The 16,321-nt window shown below is 36.0% G+C and overlaps 1 protein-coding gene across 3 annotated transcripts in view; it reads left to right on the forward strand.

Annotated features, from left to right (window-relative positions):
• Cfap20dc (CFAP20 domain containing) overlaps window positions 1–16,321 on the forward strand; it is a 274,176-nt gene that overhangs the window by 138,236 nt on the left and 119,619 nt on the right. For all 3 annotated transcript variants that reach the window (XM_063257179.1, XM_013144025.3, XM_023561671.2), the window contains one exon: window positions 12,253–12,417. In XM_063257179.1, coding sequence (XP_063113249.1) covers window positions 12,253–12,417 — 165 coding nt within the window. The remainder of the gene's footprint in view (window positions 1–12,252; window positions 12,418–16,321) is intronic.

Genomic DNA, 16,321 nt, shown 5'->3' on the forward strand with positions numbered 1-16,321 from the left:
TACGTTTATTCCTTCACATAGAATCACTATTTAAACCTCATTTAATAATTAATTATGATAGCCCTATAAAGGAAGAACTGTTTTTATATCATATTTCACAGATAAAGCTAGAAAGACTTTGCAGAATGATATTACTGTGCCAAGGCCCACAGCTAATAAGTGGTAGGCAGAATATACATCAGCATGGTTTGCTCTAGAGCATTGTCATATACTGTTCCTTAATATCTGTCTGCATAACATAGTGAACTCCATGAGAGCAGGGCTTTGAATCCAGGCCAGGCCCAGAGGAAGACTGATATTATATGACATATAAGTGAAAAAATGACTGAACAGAAATGAAGGGACTATTCAGCAAAGCCATTTTATAATGTTTGGCTCACACTGATGTTTTAAAAAGGTGAATTCTCAGGTAAAAAAGGCACTGTGTTCGACACTTCCGGCTCCTATGAGATATATAAGGTGAGTACAGTTTAGAGACCAGTGAACTATTATGAAATAGTTCTTATTTAAACTACATGAGCAAGGAGGAGCCATAAAGCAAAAAGCTATAAATCTCCCTTCTTTACCAGGCATTTCCCCACAATGATCCTGTTTTTTAATGCATATAGTGTTTTATATGTATATTAAAATTGATGATTTAATTTTTAAAGCTAGTTAAGATCCTCATTAAAGATATTAAACGCCTATAGAGTGGTTCATTTTATGATGACTTTATGGTCTAAGAAAGGTGAACAGGATTCCAAAGTCTCTCAAATGTTCTAATGCACTGACTTGTACTGGGAGCAAAGACATCAAAAATTCACCATCTGATTTTTTGCTTATCTTCTGCCACATGAGCAAATGTTAGCACTCTTCTAACCTTCTTGTCTGTGCATCAATTTGCCATTCGAAATTGACCATTCCAGCCAGTATGATGGGCTTTTAGATTTGTTAGCAAACTAATTTAGATTTGATTATGTCATTACCCAAACAGGCAGCCTGTATGTTTTTTAATGCACACACACTTCCGTAAGATAGAACTTACCTGAAGAACAAACAGACAGGCCCCAGTTCTTTAGAATTTAACTGTCAGCTTGATTTGGTATTTACCATCTGAGGGCAAAGTTAAGATCTCCAAATAAATATATAGGGAGTACTTTTTACTATGTAGCTGAGCAACAAATAACCTAAGAAGGAAAAAGGGAAGATTAGCAGCTGCATTTAATTTAGTTAGGTGGTTATTAGGGGTGTTTGCCGACACATGTTTACTGAGTGTTCCTTTCCCACCAGGTACTAGACTCAATACATCTCCGGGATGCTCCCAGTGTCCTCTTCCCTCCCAGCAGCTCTTTGGCAGAGCTGCCTTCCCTTCTGTTCCTAGAGTGTACCGAATTCCTTCTGCCTTCATAATCTCAAGTCCTCTGTGCCCTCTGCCTGAATGTGGCTCCCACATCATTTCATCAGTTTCTTTTCTACTTACACTTTTTCACTCAGTTTCAATATCTCTTTATCAGACTGAACTTTTTCTGACTGCTATGCCACTGACTCTTTTGTGCTCTTTGATCACCTTGAACTTTGCCTTCCCAGCAGTGAAAATTATAATAAACTAATTATTTGCAATCTAGTTTGTTTCATATCCTTTGATAGATATAAACTTCAAGAAAAAAGAAACAGTTACTCTAGCTCACCTCTAGATTCCTAGTCATGAGATGAGGGCCTACCACTTAATAGAAGGTCAGTCAATAAGCTTTAGTAGAAAGATTGTAATTTCAAAGCCAGCCTGGGCAACTTAGCAGACCCTGTCTCTAAAGGCAGGGGCAGGGGGACCAAGCATGTAGCTCAGAGATAGAGCACTTGGCCAGCATGAGCAGGCTCTGGTTCAATCTCTAGTACTTAACAGGGTGGGGAAAAAACAGTGCATGAAAGAGAGCAACCATGTTCTCTATGGACTTACAATTCAGGACTATTTAATTTTTATGTAGAATCTATGGTATTTTTCTGAATTAATCCTAACTTTTAAATTAAGCAATAAATACTAAGAACTTCACAATTGGATGTAAAGAAGGAGGGAAGTTAGGGGAAGGTGGCAAGTGGAGAAAGACTTAACTTCCAGTTGAGTATACAGAACAACCAATTGTCTGGTAATATCTCTTTTTAATTTGGTTTCACAAAAGTAAGACTAGTGCTAGCTTCCAAGTCTTCTTCCATGAAGTTCCAAAGAGAGTTTGAGAACCAGGAGTTATCATTGGGCTTGTTGACCTGTTATTTAGCTTTTTTTTTTTTGGTCTTTTTTGTTTTGTTTTTATTGGTACCAGGGATCGAACTCACGACTGCCTGCTTGCAAGGTAGGCGTTTATGCTGCTGAGCTAAATCCCCAGCCCCTGTTATTTAGCTTTGTTATCACTACAACAAGCCACCTGAGATAATCAGCTTACAAAGAGAAAAGGTTTATTTCATCTCATAGTCTGTATTAAATCAGTCCTGTTGCTTTGATCCTGTGGTGAGACAGCCAACCATGATGGAAGTATATGATGGAGCAAAACTGCTCATTTTATGACCAGGAAGCACAAGAAGAAGAGATGCAGATCTCACAACCCTAGGGTCCCAGGGCCTCACACTAGGCCCCATCCTGAGGATCAAGCCTTCCACACATGGGCCTTTGGAGACATTTAGCCTCCAGACTTTGCCAGGGCAAACCTTTATTTTAAAATAATCAGCCAGTGGGTTTCAGCTTCTTTGATTTCAATTTTTATTCTCCCCATAGTCTCCCTTAAAGAGTAACCCATTCAGTAATGAGACACTCTGAATAGCAGAGGGGAAGTACAAAAGGGTGGCACAGGGGCCATTTGGAAATCTGACCTGCATGTCCACCAGACTTCTGTAAGATTCAGATTAGACTTGAATACTCATCTGCTCTGCTCTGCTCTGATTTCCATAAAAGCTTGTGATTTATGCCGTCAGAATATGGTGTCTGTCCTTGTTAGTTCAAACTCAGGCATTTGATACCTTTGAAACTTCACGTGGCACTATATCCTGTATTGTTTACACATACCCCACAGCAAAGCTTCCGTGATTTCTCTTTATAAGATTCAGAATATGGTATTTTATTTTAGGTTCTTATTAACCTCCAGAATTCTCTTCCTGCATATAAAATCTTAATTTACTAATACGTATTTTGATGTAGAAATTATCTTTTTAACTCCATAGAAGTTTGATATATGTCTTAAATGTGTATGTATCAACTAGTTTAGTTATTTTTCCAAATATTTTCTGTTTTGTGAGTTTATTTTGAAATGATTTTCTAAAAGTGAATAAAAAGTAAGAATGGATGGGCACTGAACACCTGAAAACGAAAACTTATAAATCTAGTGCATTTCAAAGAACTGAAGCCTTACGACACTGAGAAACAGTTACATTTGCTGTTATTTACGTTTTTAGTTAAATAATTCGGTTTGCTTTACAAGATTAAGACATTAGCACCCAGTTAGGAAAATACCATGGCTCAGGTACACAAAACACTAATATAATTTACCTTTATAAAGAGAATGTAGACATACATCAAGATGGTTTCTAAGGGGTAACTGGTGGAATTTCCATACTAACATTTATATACATATAAGTTTTTCTACTGGATCTAAAACTTTTAATACAAAATCAAGAGTATGTTCAAATCATTGTGAAGAATACTGTGTTTAAATCAAATACATATTTATCATATATTTTATGTGTTTCCTTCAAGTCTTTTCTTTTTTTAAATTCTTTTTATTTTAAAGAGATTAAAAGAGGACATAACAAAGCAGATCAGAACAGAACAATTTAAGCAACATAGTATTTTACCACAAGATAATCCAATATAACAGTAGCTACCATAATGTCTCTTTCCTTGAAATAGTTGAGCATACCTTCATACACAATAGTATCAAACATAACAAAATAGTATAAAACCATTAAAGAAAATGAAAGTATTACAGGGCATTCAAAACCAAGTAACAGAAAACGAACAATGGTTCTATATTATCCCAATGTCCATAAAAAATTTATTTATACTACCACACATGATAAAATCCAATAAGATACTACATGATAGAACCAGTGGAAACAGAAGAATGAAAGTATGGTAGGACTTCAAAACAAGATGATATTAAATCAGCAATAGCTATTATAATGTCTTGCTTTCTTCAAAATAGCTGTTGATACCATCACAGATAATAAAATCAAACAGCCCAGGATAAAACCATTCCACCTAATGAATGGAATCATTATAAGGCTCAAAGCAGTGTAATGGGGAATCATGATTACCATAGACTTTTATGTACTCTTACCATTTCTTATACTAGGGAGACTATACGGTATTTATACATGTGAGTTTGATTTGTTTCGCTTATTACTATGGTCACAAGTTGCATCTATTTTATTTATAAATATCTCAATGTGACCATTCTTTAAAGCTGAGTAGTACTCCATTGTATAAAAGTACCACAGCTTTTTTATCCATTCTTCAGATGTTGGACACTTAGGTTGTTTCCAAGATCTGGCTGTTACAAATTGTGCTGCTATAAACCTAGGTGTACATATGAAGTATGATGTTTTCACTTCTTTTGGGAATATGCCTAGAAGTGGAATTGCTGGATCAAATGGGATTTCCAATCCCAGCCCTTTGAGAAATCTCCATACTGACCTTCGCAGTGGTTGCACCAGTCTACACTCCCACCAACAGTGACAGAGAGTTCCTTTTTCCCCACAGCCTCTCCAGCATTTGTTGTTGGTAGTTTTCTTGATGCTAGCCATTCTTGCTGGAGTGAGATGAAATCTCAGTGTGGTTTTAATTTGCATTTCTCTAATGACTAATAATGAAGAACATTTTTTCATGTATTTATTTGCCATTTGTATTTCTTCATCTGAAAAGTGTATATTCCTCTCTGATGCCCATTTTTGGATTAGAATTTTGGGAGTTTGATGTTTTTTTAATTCTTTATATGTTAAACAAAAGTCCTTTGTGTGAGGGACAGTTCACTAAGATTTTTTCCCAGTTTGTGGGTTTTCTTTCACTATGCTGGAGATTTTTTGACATGCAGAAACTTTTTATTAAGACATGATCCCAGTTATTGATTCTGGGAAGTATTTCCCATGCAGTTTGATTCCTGCTCTCTGCCTACCCCTATGTCTTCAAGATTTTTACCCAATTTGTCTTCCAACAGATTTAGTGTTTTGTTTTAATACTCATATATTTGATCCATTTAGATTTTAGTTTAGGACATGATGATACGCATGGGTCTAATTTTAGTTTTCGGCATATAGCGAGACAGTTTTTCCAGCATCATTTATTAAAGAGACTGTCGTTCTTCCAGTGTACATGTTTGACGCCTTTATCAAAGATGAGGTGGCTGAGTGTGTTTGTAGTTCTAATCTATTCCACTGATCTTCAGACCTGTTTTTATTCCAGTATCATGTTGAATTTATACAGGTGCTTTGTAGTATAAGTTCAAGTAAGGGATTGTGATGCCTCCTGCCTTGCCTTTGCTGCTTAGAAATGCCTTTGGTATTCTAGGTCTCTTCTGGTTCCAGATGAATTTTAAGAGTGATTTCTCTAGATTTATGAAATATGTTGATGACATTTTCATTGGGATTGCATTGAATCTGTGTAACAGTTTGGGGAGAATGGCCGTTTTCACAATATTTATTCTTCCTATCCATGAACAAGGGATGTCTTTCCATTTTCTGAGTTCCTCTTTGATTGCTTTTTTCAGGGTATTAAAATTTTCCCTATATAGATCTTTTGCATCTTTCATGAGATTAATTCCTAAGTATTTCATTTTTTTGGATGCTAGTGTGAAGGGTGTGGCTTCTCTTATTTCTCTTTCAGTGATTTTGTTGTTAGTGTATAGAAATGATATTGATTTTTGAGTACTGATTTTGTATCCAACTACGTTGCTGAATTTATTTATTATTTCTAGGAGTCTTTCAATGGAGTTTTGGGGGTCTTCTATGTAGAGTATCATGTCATCTGCAAATAATGATAATTTTACTTCCACTTTTCCTGTCTTTACCCCTTTTATTTCTCGCTCTTGTCTAATTGCTCTGACTAGTATTTCCGGTACTGTGTTGAATAGGAGTGGTTATAGGGTACATCCTTGTCTTGTGCCTGATTTTAAGATAAAGGTCTTCAGTTTTTAGCCATTTAATATGATGCTGGCTATTGGTTTGTCCTAGATGGCCTTTATCATACTGAGGTAAAGACCATCTATTACAGTTTCCTGTAAGGTTCTTCGCATGAATGTGTGTTGAACCTTATTAAAAGCTTTTTCCATATCTATAGAGATGATCATGTGATTCTTACTTTTGGCTTTATTGGTACGGTAGATTACATTTATTTACTTACGTCTGTTGAACCATCCTGCATGCCTGGGATGAATCCCACTTGGTTGTGGTGTATAATCTTGATGATTTGCTGCATCCTGTTTGCCAATATTTTATTGAGGATTTTTGCATCTCTGTTCATTAGGGAGACTGGCCTGTAGTTCTCTTTTTTAGTTGAGTCTTTCTCAGGTTTTGGTACTAGAGTAATATTTGCTTCCAGGAATGACTTAGGAAGAATTGCTTCCCTTTCGATTTCATTGAAGAGTTTGAGGAGTGTCTGCATTAAGTCTTCTTTGTATTTCTTGTAGAATTCCACAGTGAATCCGTCTGGGCCTGGACTCTTCTTTGTAGGTCGGGACTTAATTAATTTTCAATTTCATTCATAGAAATTGTGTTATTCTGCAGTTTTACATTTTTTGACCCAGCTTTGGTAGTGTATATGTTTCAAGGAATCTGTCCGTTTCTTTTGTTTTACTGAACCTATTTGAGTAGAGGTTTTTGAAACAGTTGTTGATGATCTTCTGTATTTCCACAGAGTCTGTAGTGATTTCACCTTTTTCATTCCTTATTGCATGAATTTGAGCTTTTTCTTTCCTTTTTTAAATAAGGTTGGCGAGGGCCTTATCAATTTTATTTATTCTTTCAAAGAACCAACTCTTTGATTCATCGATTCTTTGGATGTTTTTGTCTCTATTGCGTTAATTTCTCCTCTGAATTTTATAATTTCTTCCCTTCTTTTGGCTTTGGGCTTGACCTGCTCTTCTTTTTCTAGATGTTTGAAGTTAGCATCAATTTGTTTATTTGTATTCGTTCTATTTTCCTGATGTGGGATCTGAGTGCAATAAATTTTCCTCTGAGGACTGCTTTCATTGCATCCCACATATTCTCGTAAGGTATATTTGTATTTTCATTTGCTTGTAGGCATTGTTTAATTTCTTCTTTAATTTTCCCTGTAACCCACTGATTGCTCAAGAGTGTATTATTCAATTTCTATATTTGTGTGGTTTTTGTAGTTTCTTTTATCAATAATTTCTAGTTTCATGGTGCTATGATCTGATAGCATCCATGGGTTAATTTCAATTCTTTTATATTTATTGAAATATTATCTGTGGGCTAGTATATGGTCTATTTTAGAGAATGTCCAATGTACTGCTTAGAAGAATGTATATTCTGATGTTGGATGGAAGACTCTGTATATGTCTATCAAGTCCATTTTTCACAGATGTGATTCAGTTCTGTTATTTCTTTGCTGATTTTTTGTCTGGTTTATTTGTTCCTTGGTGTCAGTGGTGTGTTAAGGTCTCCTATTATAATTGTGTTATTGCTAATTTGATTTTTCATTTCTATTAATATTTGCTTTTTATAACTGGATGCTCTAGAATTTGGTGCATATATATTTAAGATTGTTATCTCTTCTTCTTGAAGTTTTCCCCTAACCAGTATGTAGTGACCTTCTTTATCTCTAAGGATCATTCTTGGTTTGAACTTCACATTGTCTGCAAACAGAATAGCTACCCCTGCTTTTTTTTCAGTTCCTGTTGCATGAAGTATTGTTTTCCATCCTTTGACTTTCAGTCTGTGAGTTTCCTTTTGGGTTAGATGGTTGTCTTGTAGACAGCATATGGTTGTATGTTGTTTCTTGATCCATTCTGCCAGCCTGTTTCATTTAATTGGTGAATTGAGACCATTTACATTAATGGTTATAATAGTTATATATTGGTTTATTGTTGGCATGTTATCTTTCTGCAGTTACATCTTTATCTTTATCTTTCCATTCTGTTTAATTGTCTGCCTTGCTTAGTGGTTTTTCCTATGGTGTCTAAACTGTCTTTCAGTATTCTTTGCAGGGTTGGCTTGGTGATCATCAAGTTCTTCAGCGGTCCTTTGTCATGTAAATATCTTATTTCTCCATCCATTTTGAAGGAGAATTTTACAGGGTACATCGGTCTAGGTTGGAAATCATTTTCCTTTGGGATCTGAAATACTTCACTCCATGCTCTTCTTGACTTCATTGTTTGTGTTGAGAAGTTTGCTGTCATTCTGATAGGTTTTCCTTTATTGGTAATCTGTCTTTTCTCTCTAACAGCTTTTAATATTCTGTTCTTATGTTGGATTTCTGGGATGGTGTTTATTATATGTCTGGGTGTAGTTTTATTTTGGTTATGGCTATTGGGGTTCCATAGGCTTCACTAATCCTAATGTCAGTTTCCATTCTCATGTTTGGGAAATTTTCAGCTATTACTTCTGTAAATAGCCTCTTGATATCACTTGTGTTATTCCCTTCTTTTTCATTTATCTCTATCAATCTTCTGTTGTTTTTCTTTGCATCATCTTGCAACTGTTGAATTGTTATTTCTTGATTCCTTGTTGCTTTTAAAAGATCTTCCTTTCCTGTTCACCAGCTACAGTCTTGTCTTCGAGGTCTTAAATTTTATCTTCATTTTTGTTGAGGCAGTTTTGACAGCTTTCAATGTAATTTTTGATTTCCTGTATATCTCTTTGAATCTGCTTCATGTATTCTCTTTGTTTCTTAAATTATTCATCTAGGGATTCTATCTTTCTGTTTAGTTCCTCCAGTTTTTTAGCTGTGTCTTCTTTAGATATGTTCAGCATCTCTTTCATTACTTTTATCATTTCTTGTATTATCTGGGAGATTATTTCTAGTTTGAATTCCTTTAAAGCTTCCTGGAGTTGCTTCTTTATTTCAGTTGCTGTTATTTCAAGTATTTCAGGTGTATGGCATGTGTTTTCTTCTATCTACATGGCTCCTAGGCTTTCTTGGGATGGGCTGGAGGTTTGAGATTGCATTTTGTAATTTCCCTGTATTTCTGTGTTTCAAGTGTTGTTCCAAGGCTTCCTCTGGGCATGTTGGAAATGTCTCCTATGCACTTGGCTCCTGGGGCTGAATGGAGGTTGCTAAGTGTGTTCCAGTCAGGCCCACAGGACCTGCCATGCCACCTCCAGTGTTCTTGGAAGCTGGGTGGGCACCTAACCACTGTGGATAATGGTCCAAATCTCTCCTTGGGCAACAACCAATACTCTGGAACTCACTTTACATTTTCTCAACTCCCCTGATTGAAGAAAGTTGCTGGGTGTAATCTAGTTGGGCCGCAAAACCTTCCAAGCCTAGTCTAGTGTGGCTGGAAGCTGGGCGCTATGATCTAATACCTTCCAGGATGGTGAGCAGGAACTCCCACCGGCAGCCCAGTTTCCTCCTCCAGCAGCAAAGTTCCCTTCAGATTGAAAGAAGGTCACTGGGCATGACCCAGGCCGACCTGAAACCTGCAGAGCCCAGTCTAGTGTGGCTGGAAGCTGGGCACATCCTTGACCACTGGGAGCGATGATCTTAAACTCTCCCGGGGCTCAGGATGGTGTGCAGGACTTCTCAAGTCTTTTCCAGTATATAAACTTTATAGATCTCTTTTCTGTATGAATAGAATTTTGTACCCCTTATTTTCATCTAAATTGTACCTTGAAACTTTCTCATAGCCTTAAGACACCTTCATAAATACAGTTTCTTTTGATTCTTTAGTATCCTATCCCATTAAAGAAGTGCTGAAAATGTAAAATGTGTATTTTTCAGAAATTATAAATACCTGCCAGGCATGGTGGTGTAGTCCTGTAATCTCAGCCCTTGGGGGCTGAAGTCAGAGGATTGATGCAAGTTTGAGGCCAGCTGGCTACATAGTGAGTTCAAGGCCATTCTGACTTCTATATAGAAAGAACCTGTCTCAAACAAAAATTATAAATACTTACTTACAAAGATCTTTTGTAAGTAGGTAAATATTCTAAGTTAGAAGGGATTCAAAATGAAATTACTGTGTAAAATGGAGTGGATGTTTCTAAGGCTTTTGAGATTATCGTGTACTAAAATTGCTTCCTACAATGTTAATGCTGATTTGTTTGTCCTTGCTACAGATGACAAGGGATAATATATATACAATAAAAGAGGCCATACAAATAAATAGGATAAAATGCACTAATAATCAAATGAGTTAAACAGAAAATTTGCTAAAAAAAAAAAACCAAAGTATTCTCATCAATATAAATGAAATAAAACTAAAATAACATACCATAATTTCAATAATATTTTATATTTATGAAGTTATATTTATAATTTTAAAGGTATTTAATTTTCCCTAGAAAGTACTCAAAGTTAAGACATTAGCATTAAGTAAAGCTAGGTATAGGGGATATATATATAGATATATAGATATTTATATATATTCGTGTGTGTGTGTGTGTTTGAGACAGGATCTCACTATGCAGTTCAGACTGGCCTTGAGCTTACTTTGGAGCCCAGGCTGGTCTCAAACTTGCAGTGATCCTCCTGCCTCAGCTCCCTAGTGCTGAAATTATGAAGGGGCTATATGCCATATATATTATGAAATTATACTTTTTAAAACTTTTTTTTAACTCTGAAATAATTTCAAAATAGAAGACTAAAAACTATATTTTACCTGTTCAGTGGCTATGGCCCCTTAAATTATTCAATAATGTCAATGTTTACTGATACGGCATATCCTAGAAATCTTAATTGGCATATACCAGTTAGGTATAGCTCTCTCAAGTCACACATCTAATATTAAAAGTAAATATAATACAAAGTTATACTCAAATAATTCAAGGAAAGAGGCACTATGGCGACTACTATTATGTTAGATTATCTGGTGGTGAAACACAATGATGCTTGAATGGTTCAGTTCTGCCCTGCGTTGTTCTGTTACAATGTCCTCTCTTATCTCAATCTCCCCCATTTTTTAAAAATTAATCTATTTTCTCTCATTTTTTTAATTAAGGGAAAACTAAATTAAAAATAGCAGAACATATTATAGTAACTTTCTTGGTTTTCCTATTAACCTGATTTGAACCCCAGTATTGCTCTCCCCATCTTGTTCTGTCTGATTATTCTATATTCTATTTTGTTTGATAGTATCGAGTCTGAGGGTATAGGCAACCACTTTGAAGGCAATAAGATATACTATGATGCCCATTATGGTTTGACTATTATCCTTTTTTTGAAGTCCTGCAAGGTCTTCAGTGTAGGTTTTATTGGTCTTGTTCTGTGCTGTTTTGATCAATTCTATTATACCTGATGGTATAGACAACTCAATTTAAAAATAGCAAGAGGCACAATGGTAACCACTTTTGATCACCTGGTTTTCTATTTTTACATCATGTGCTATGCCCACCCTTCTGTTCTAACTGACTCTGTTTTGCTTAGTCACATTTGGTTTTATTCTCTTCAAAAAAAGTAATAAGAACCGTGGGAGTAATAAAACCCAAAAAGTCTAATTGTTATTATAAAAAAGAGAGGAAAGGAAGGTGGACTAAAGGGATATAACCTCAGGTACGTTCGAATGTGTAGGATGGAAAACCGTATTACTGAGCTTTTGTTGGATCATTGAACGGAACTGTCTCCAATTTCACTTTATGAATGTCCACTTTATATGCTTTAATTTTGTAATTTGGACAGCTGTTCCTGGGAAGATAATATGTAACCTATTAACTGGTGATTTCTTACTGTATAATTTTTTTTCTTGAAATACTGTATTATTTGTACCCTTTTACTGCTTTGTTTTTTTATGTCCTTTTTTTCTCTTTAAATAAAAAAAAGAAAGTAAATATAAACTGTTTACAGTGGATGTTCTCACTTATTTCACAGTTCCTTGAACTTACTACATATGCCTTATGCTTTGTCTCATTTAATCCTGTCTACAGCCTGTCTTAAGTCCATTGGAAGTAAATAGTAAAATTACCATGCTTATTTTATAGACTTGAAAATCAAGGCTTAAAGGGTAACTCATCCAGAGCTGCACTCTAAAATGTTTTGTTGTAGTGGCTTCATTTATAGAGTATGTCCATTTGACAAAAATAAGTTACAGGTTGATAGTGACCATTTGTCCTTATCTCCAGCTGCCTATAGTGCTCCCTTTCCAGCAGATGAATCCACAGACATCATCCCGCGAAGCTGCCAACTAACAACAGATGTTCCACATGTCACGCAGCTGCTAAACATGACTAAACTTCGCCAAACTGAAATAAAATTTGGAGGACACCCTCTACGATCGGCAGAATCAGGTAAGCATTGGACCTCTGAGTTAAAAGCATAATATGTCTACCCCTCCCCAATAAGTCATGACTTCTGCCAAGAAGGCATTGTACACCTGTCTTAGCATTTAGCGTAGTATTCACTGTCCACCAGCCATGCGGCTGCTAACTCAAATCATACTGGGGTCCAGAAGATAAATAAATGAGTAATCTGGCTCCCGCACAAATATTTGACATGTAGAAACATTTTCTTCTTCAGCAGTCAGCCTGGCCAGAGGATGAAGGGCCAGAGATAGTGGGGAAGAAAGAGACAGCACGTCAGAGAAGTGGTTCTTGGATTGAAGCAGCTTCAGACTTCGCCAATGATCCATGAGCCAGCAGTTAACACAGCACCCTGTGGTCAGCTGTTAGGAGTGGTAAGGGCCTGCGGCCATTGGAAGCTGATTCTTAGCGTAGGAAGGGAGCTGCGTGTCACCAGTGCTGTGACATCTTTCCCGAGGAGAAGGGCATTAGAAGATGTATCAGTTCTCTAATTTAAAAGCATTGTGTAAAATTTTTCATCAGCATTCTGCAAACCAAACAAAGCACGTCATGGCTGTTGTCCCCATGCGTGATAAGTGGCCGCAGTGCTGCAGCTCCCTGTGTACTGGAAACACCTGGGACATTTTTTAAAGGACTTAGTATCAAAACAATTGTTTTTCCTAACTGGGCATGGTGGCACACACCTTTAATCCACCTGGGAGGCTGAAGCAAGAGGACTGGGAGTTTAAGCCCAGACTACATAAGAGATCCTGCCTCCAAAAATAAAAAACAAAACAAAAAAACCATTATTTTTCTGATATCTATTCCCTGCTCCCAGAGATTCTGATTTAATTGGCACTGAGTGAATTTGTTTTATTTTGTTCTGCTCTTTGGTTTTAACTCCTCTAGTGATCTTATATGCAGCCAGGGTTGAGAACCATTGGATCACTCGGTCCCACAAAAACTGTGTGATTCAGATGACACAAGCACTGAGATGACTTAGAGCAAGATCAAATGGTTATAGTCAGAACAGACAATGGAAGAAGAAACAGATCTTTGAAGTATTTAATTCATACTGAGATTTATGGAAGTATTGAATGGGGCAGAGAAGTGAACAAAAACAAGGAGACAGTGAGATGTGTGGACAGGCTGCCATGGCATCCTTAACACAAATGGCGTGCATGGACAGAGGAGCTGTGTTTAGATTATGATTGGAAGCCGGGCATCGCAGTACACACCCATAATCTCAGCATTCTGGGAACCCAGGCAGGAGCATCGCAAATGCAAACCTAGCCTGGCCGATTTAGCAAGATGATGCCTGAAATTAAAAAGGCCTGGGGCCTGGAAATGTAGCTCCGTGTGAAGGACCTAGATTCAGTCCCCAGTAGGAGGGGTGGGGGTTAGGATTGAAGTATGCCTTATGTTCCTAAAATACAGGGATGTCAGCTTCTTTCTTAAGAAGTTGAATTTTACACCAGAATTCAAGGTGAACATTGAAATTAGGTGAGACCAGGGGTTGCTGCATGTCTTTACAGCAGCCCAGCCCAGACCAGGAGAGGCCGTGAAAGAGAAGAGCAGTAGACCTGAAACACACGGACAAAGCGGGCCGGACCTGTGGAATCTCAGATAGCAGACAGGGATGAGAGAGCAGTCGGGGTTTTATGGAGGCCAACCTAGGATCAAGGGATGAAAGTTGCAAGAGTGACCTCATTTATTCTCTGTATTTATTCCCTGTTTATTTATCCTTAGAGTATTTTCCGTCTTCATTGGCAGACATGTTCAGGGTCAGTGATGAACTCTTTAGAGATGAGTGCCAGAACTACAACCCAAAACCCATTTATTTCTCACAAAGTGAAGCACTGTAGTTAAATACTGAGGTTTTAGTTTAGAAAAGAACTCATACATTTATCTTAAAAGAAAAATAATGTGTACCTTAGTTTTGCCACTACTGGCCTAGGTTGTATGTTCCTAGAGAATTGAACCAATTTTGTAACTACTTAAGTATAAACTCTGAAAGAAGACTATATAAGCATATTTTACTCTTTATTGTGGCCTCCAAAATTACAGAAAAGTAGAATATATGAATGAGCAACCCTCTTATGCCCACCACCTACCTCAGAGTTACCAACTTTGATGGCAGAGAGGGAAAATAATGAGAATTCATGCATTTTATATATATATATATATATATATATATATATATATATATAAAATGTATTATATATAAGAAGAGAGAGAAAAGGTTATATACAATCCATGGTCATTAAAGAACATTTAGAAAATACATAAAAGATGAAAATCATCTCACTATCTATATATCCATGATAGACATTTGGGGTCACGATTCAATCTTAAGAATGATTTGCCACAGAATAAAATTAGTTAGAAATATTTTCAGTAATAAATACTTTATCTGTAGCTCATATGCTGTGACAGCTTTCAATAATAAATGACTGAGCTATAAAGCATATAATTTTGTGATTATCAATGTTTTTGTTTTTCTCTTATCCCTGTGGCTTAATGTTTTAAGAACTAATTATGCTTTTAAATGAAAATATAAATCTGGAAACATATTTTAACTTTTTAAAATTAAAGTTTAACAATTTTTAAAATGTATGAGATTCAATGAGAATTCAAATATTAGTTTCATCATTAATTCCATATTTTAATTAAATACAAACTTCTTCATTGGACACATTTGAACCCAACTTCAGATGGGGATATTAATATATACTTTGCAAATTCTTGAAATAGGCCATCACTGCATAGTAACAGTAAAACTGAGTCATATATATAATACTTGTATCTAATAACATATCCTTCTGCCTTGTATTGGCATTCATTTATAACCCTGGGGTTTATGGTTGTTCTTACTAGGCCAGTCTCCTCACACACTTACAGCAGCTAAGTTTACATGGACATACATTGCACTTCTGGTTCCCTTTTTACAAATACTTTTCAGTTGCTCCTAATGAAATTCATAGACGTTAAAGCTTATCTTAAGTGAATATAGTAATAATTATTGTTCTCAGTATATCATTTAAAAAGAGTAACTAATAAATATGCCTAAGAACAGACTTTTTAATATGAAAAAAACTGGATACTTCTTTATTTGAACTACTTATTTTTGTGTCTAAAAAATAGACTCCCCAGGATGAAATTTGAATTGCATGAGAAAATGAATGTGTGCTCTTATAATTGACTGTGTAGTGCTCATGTAAATTGTGATGTTTTGTTATATATGTACATACTGAGAGATACCTCTGAGACCTCTAGACAAAGACGTAGCCATTTCCTATCAGTGCTTTCTAGCATTTTCACACAAGGCAAAAAAAACAAAAAACAAGAAAACCTTAAAACATAGCTGTTTTGGGATGTGTTTTGTTGAAAATCATAGTTTAATCAAGAGCTTTTAACGAAACTAAAGAATAACTGTGTTTCCAAAAAGCTACACATTGCTGCTGTTGGCTGTCAGCTCCCAGTGCATGCTAGCTAATGACCATTAGCTACAGATGACTGTGGAACCTGATGGGCTTATTTTCATTAATGGGACCCCAGTTTAACTGAACCAGAGAAGCAGGTCTGGATATTGAAGCTGAGCATTCAGCGACTAATGACAAGATGCAGTAGTCCAAGAAGCACAAATCAAGATTAACAATTTGCTTAAAAATTAGAAGGCAGTTTTCCCTAGTGCACTTCTTTCCATAGGAACGATCTTGTTAGATTTTTACTCCTTTTTAAAATAAGACTGATATCTCTACCTCCTAGCACAATTGCAAATGGGTAAATTAACTCATCTAGTGAAAAAACATAAAATAATCAGCTAATTATCTTTGGGATAAGTGAAGTCCATATTAGAATTTCTTATTTGGGTTCCACCTTATGAAAGATTAACATAATATACTTATGAGTA

The sequence above is a fragment of the Cavia porcellus genome, unplaced genomic scaffold (assembly GCF_034190915.1).
Source record: "Cavia porcellus strain 051 isolate PalLab524CR breed Dunkin Hartley unplaced genomic scaffold, mCavPor4.1 scaffold_10, whole genome shotgun sequence".
NCBI classification, from domain to species: Eukaryota; Metazoa; Chordata; class Mammalia; order Rodentia; family Caviidae; genus Cavia; species Cavia porcellus.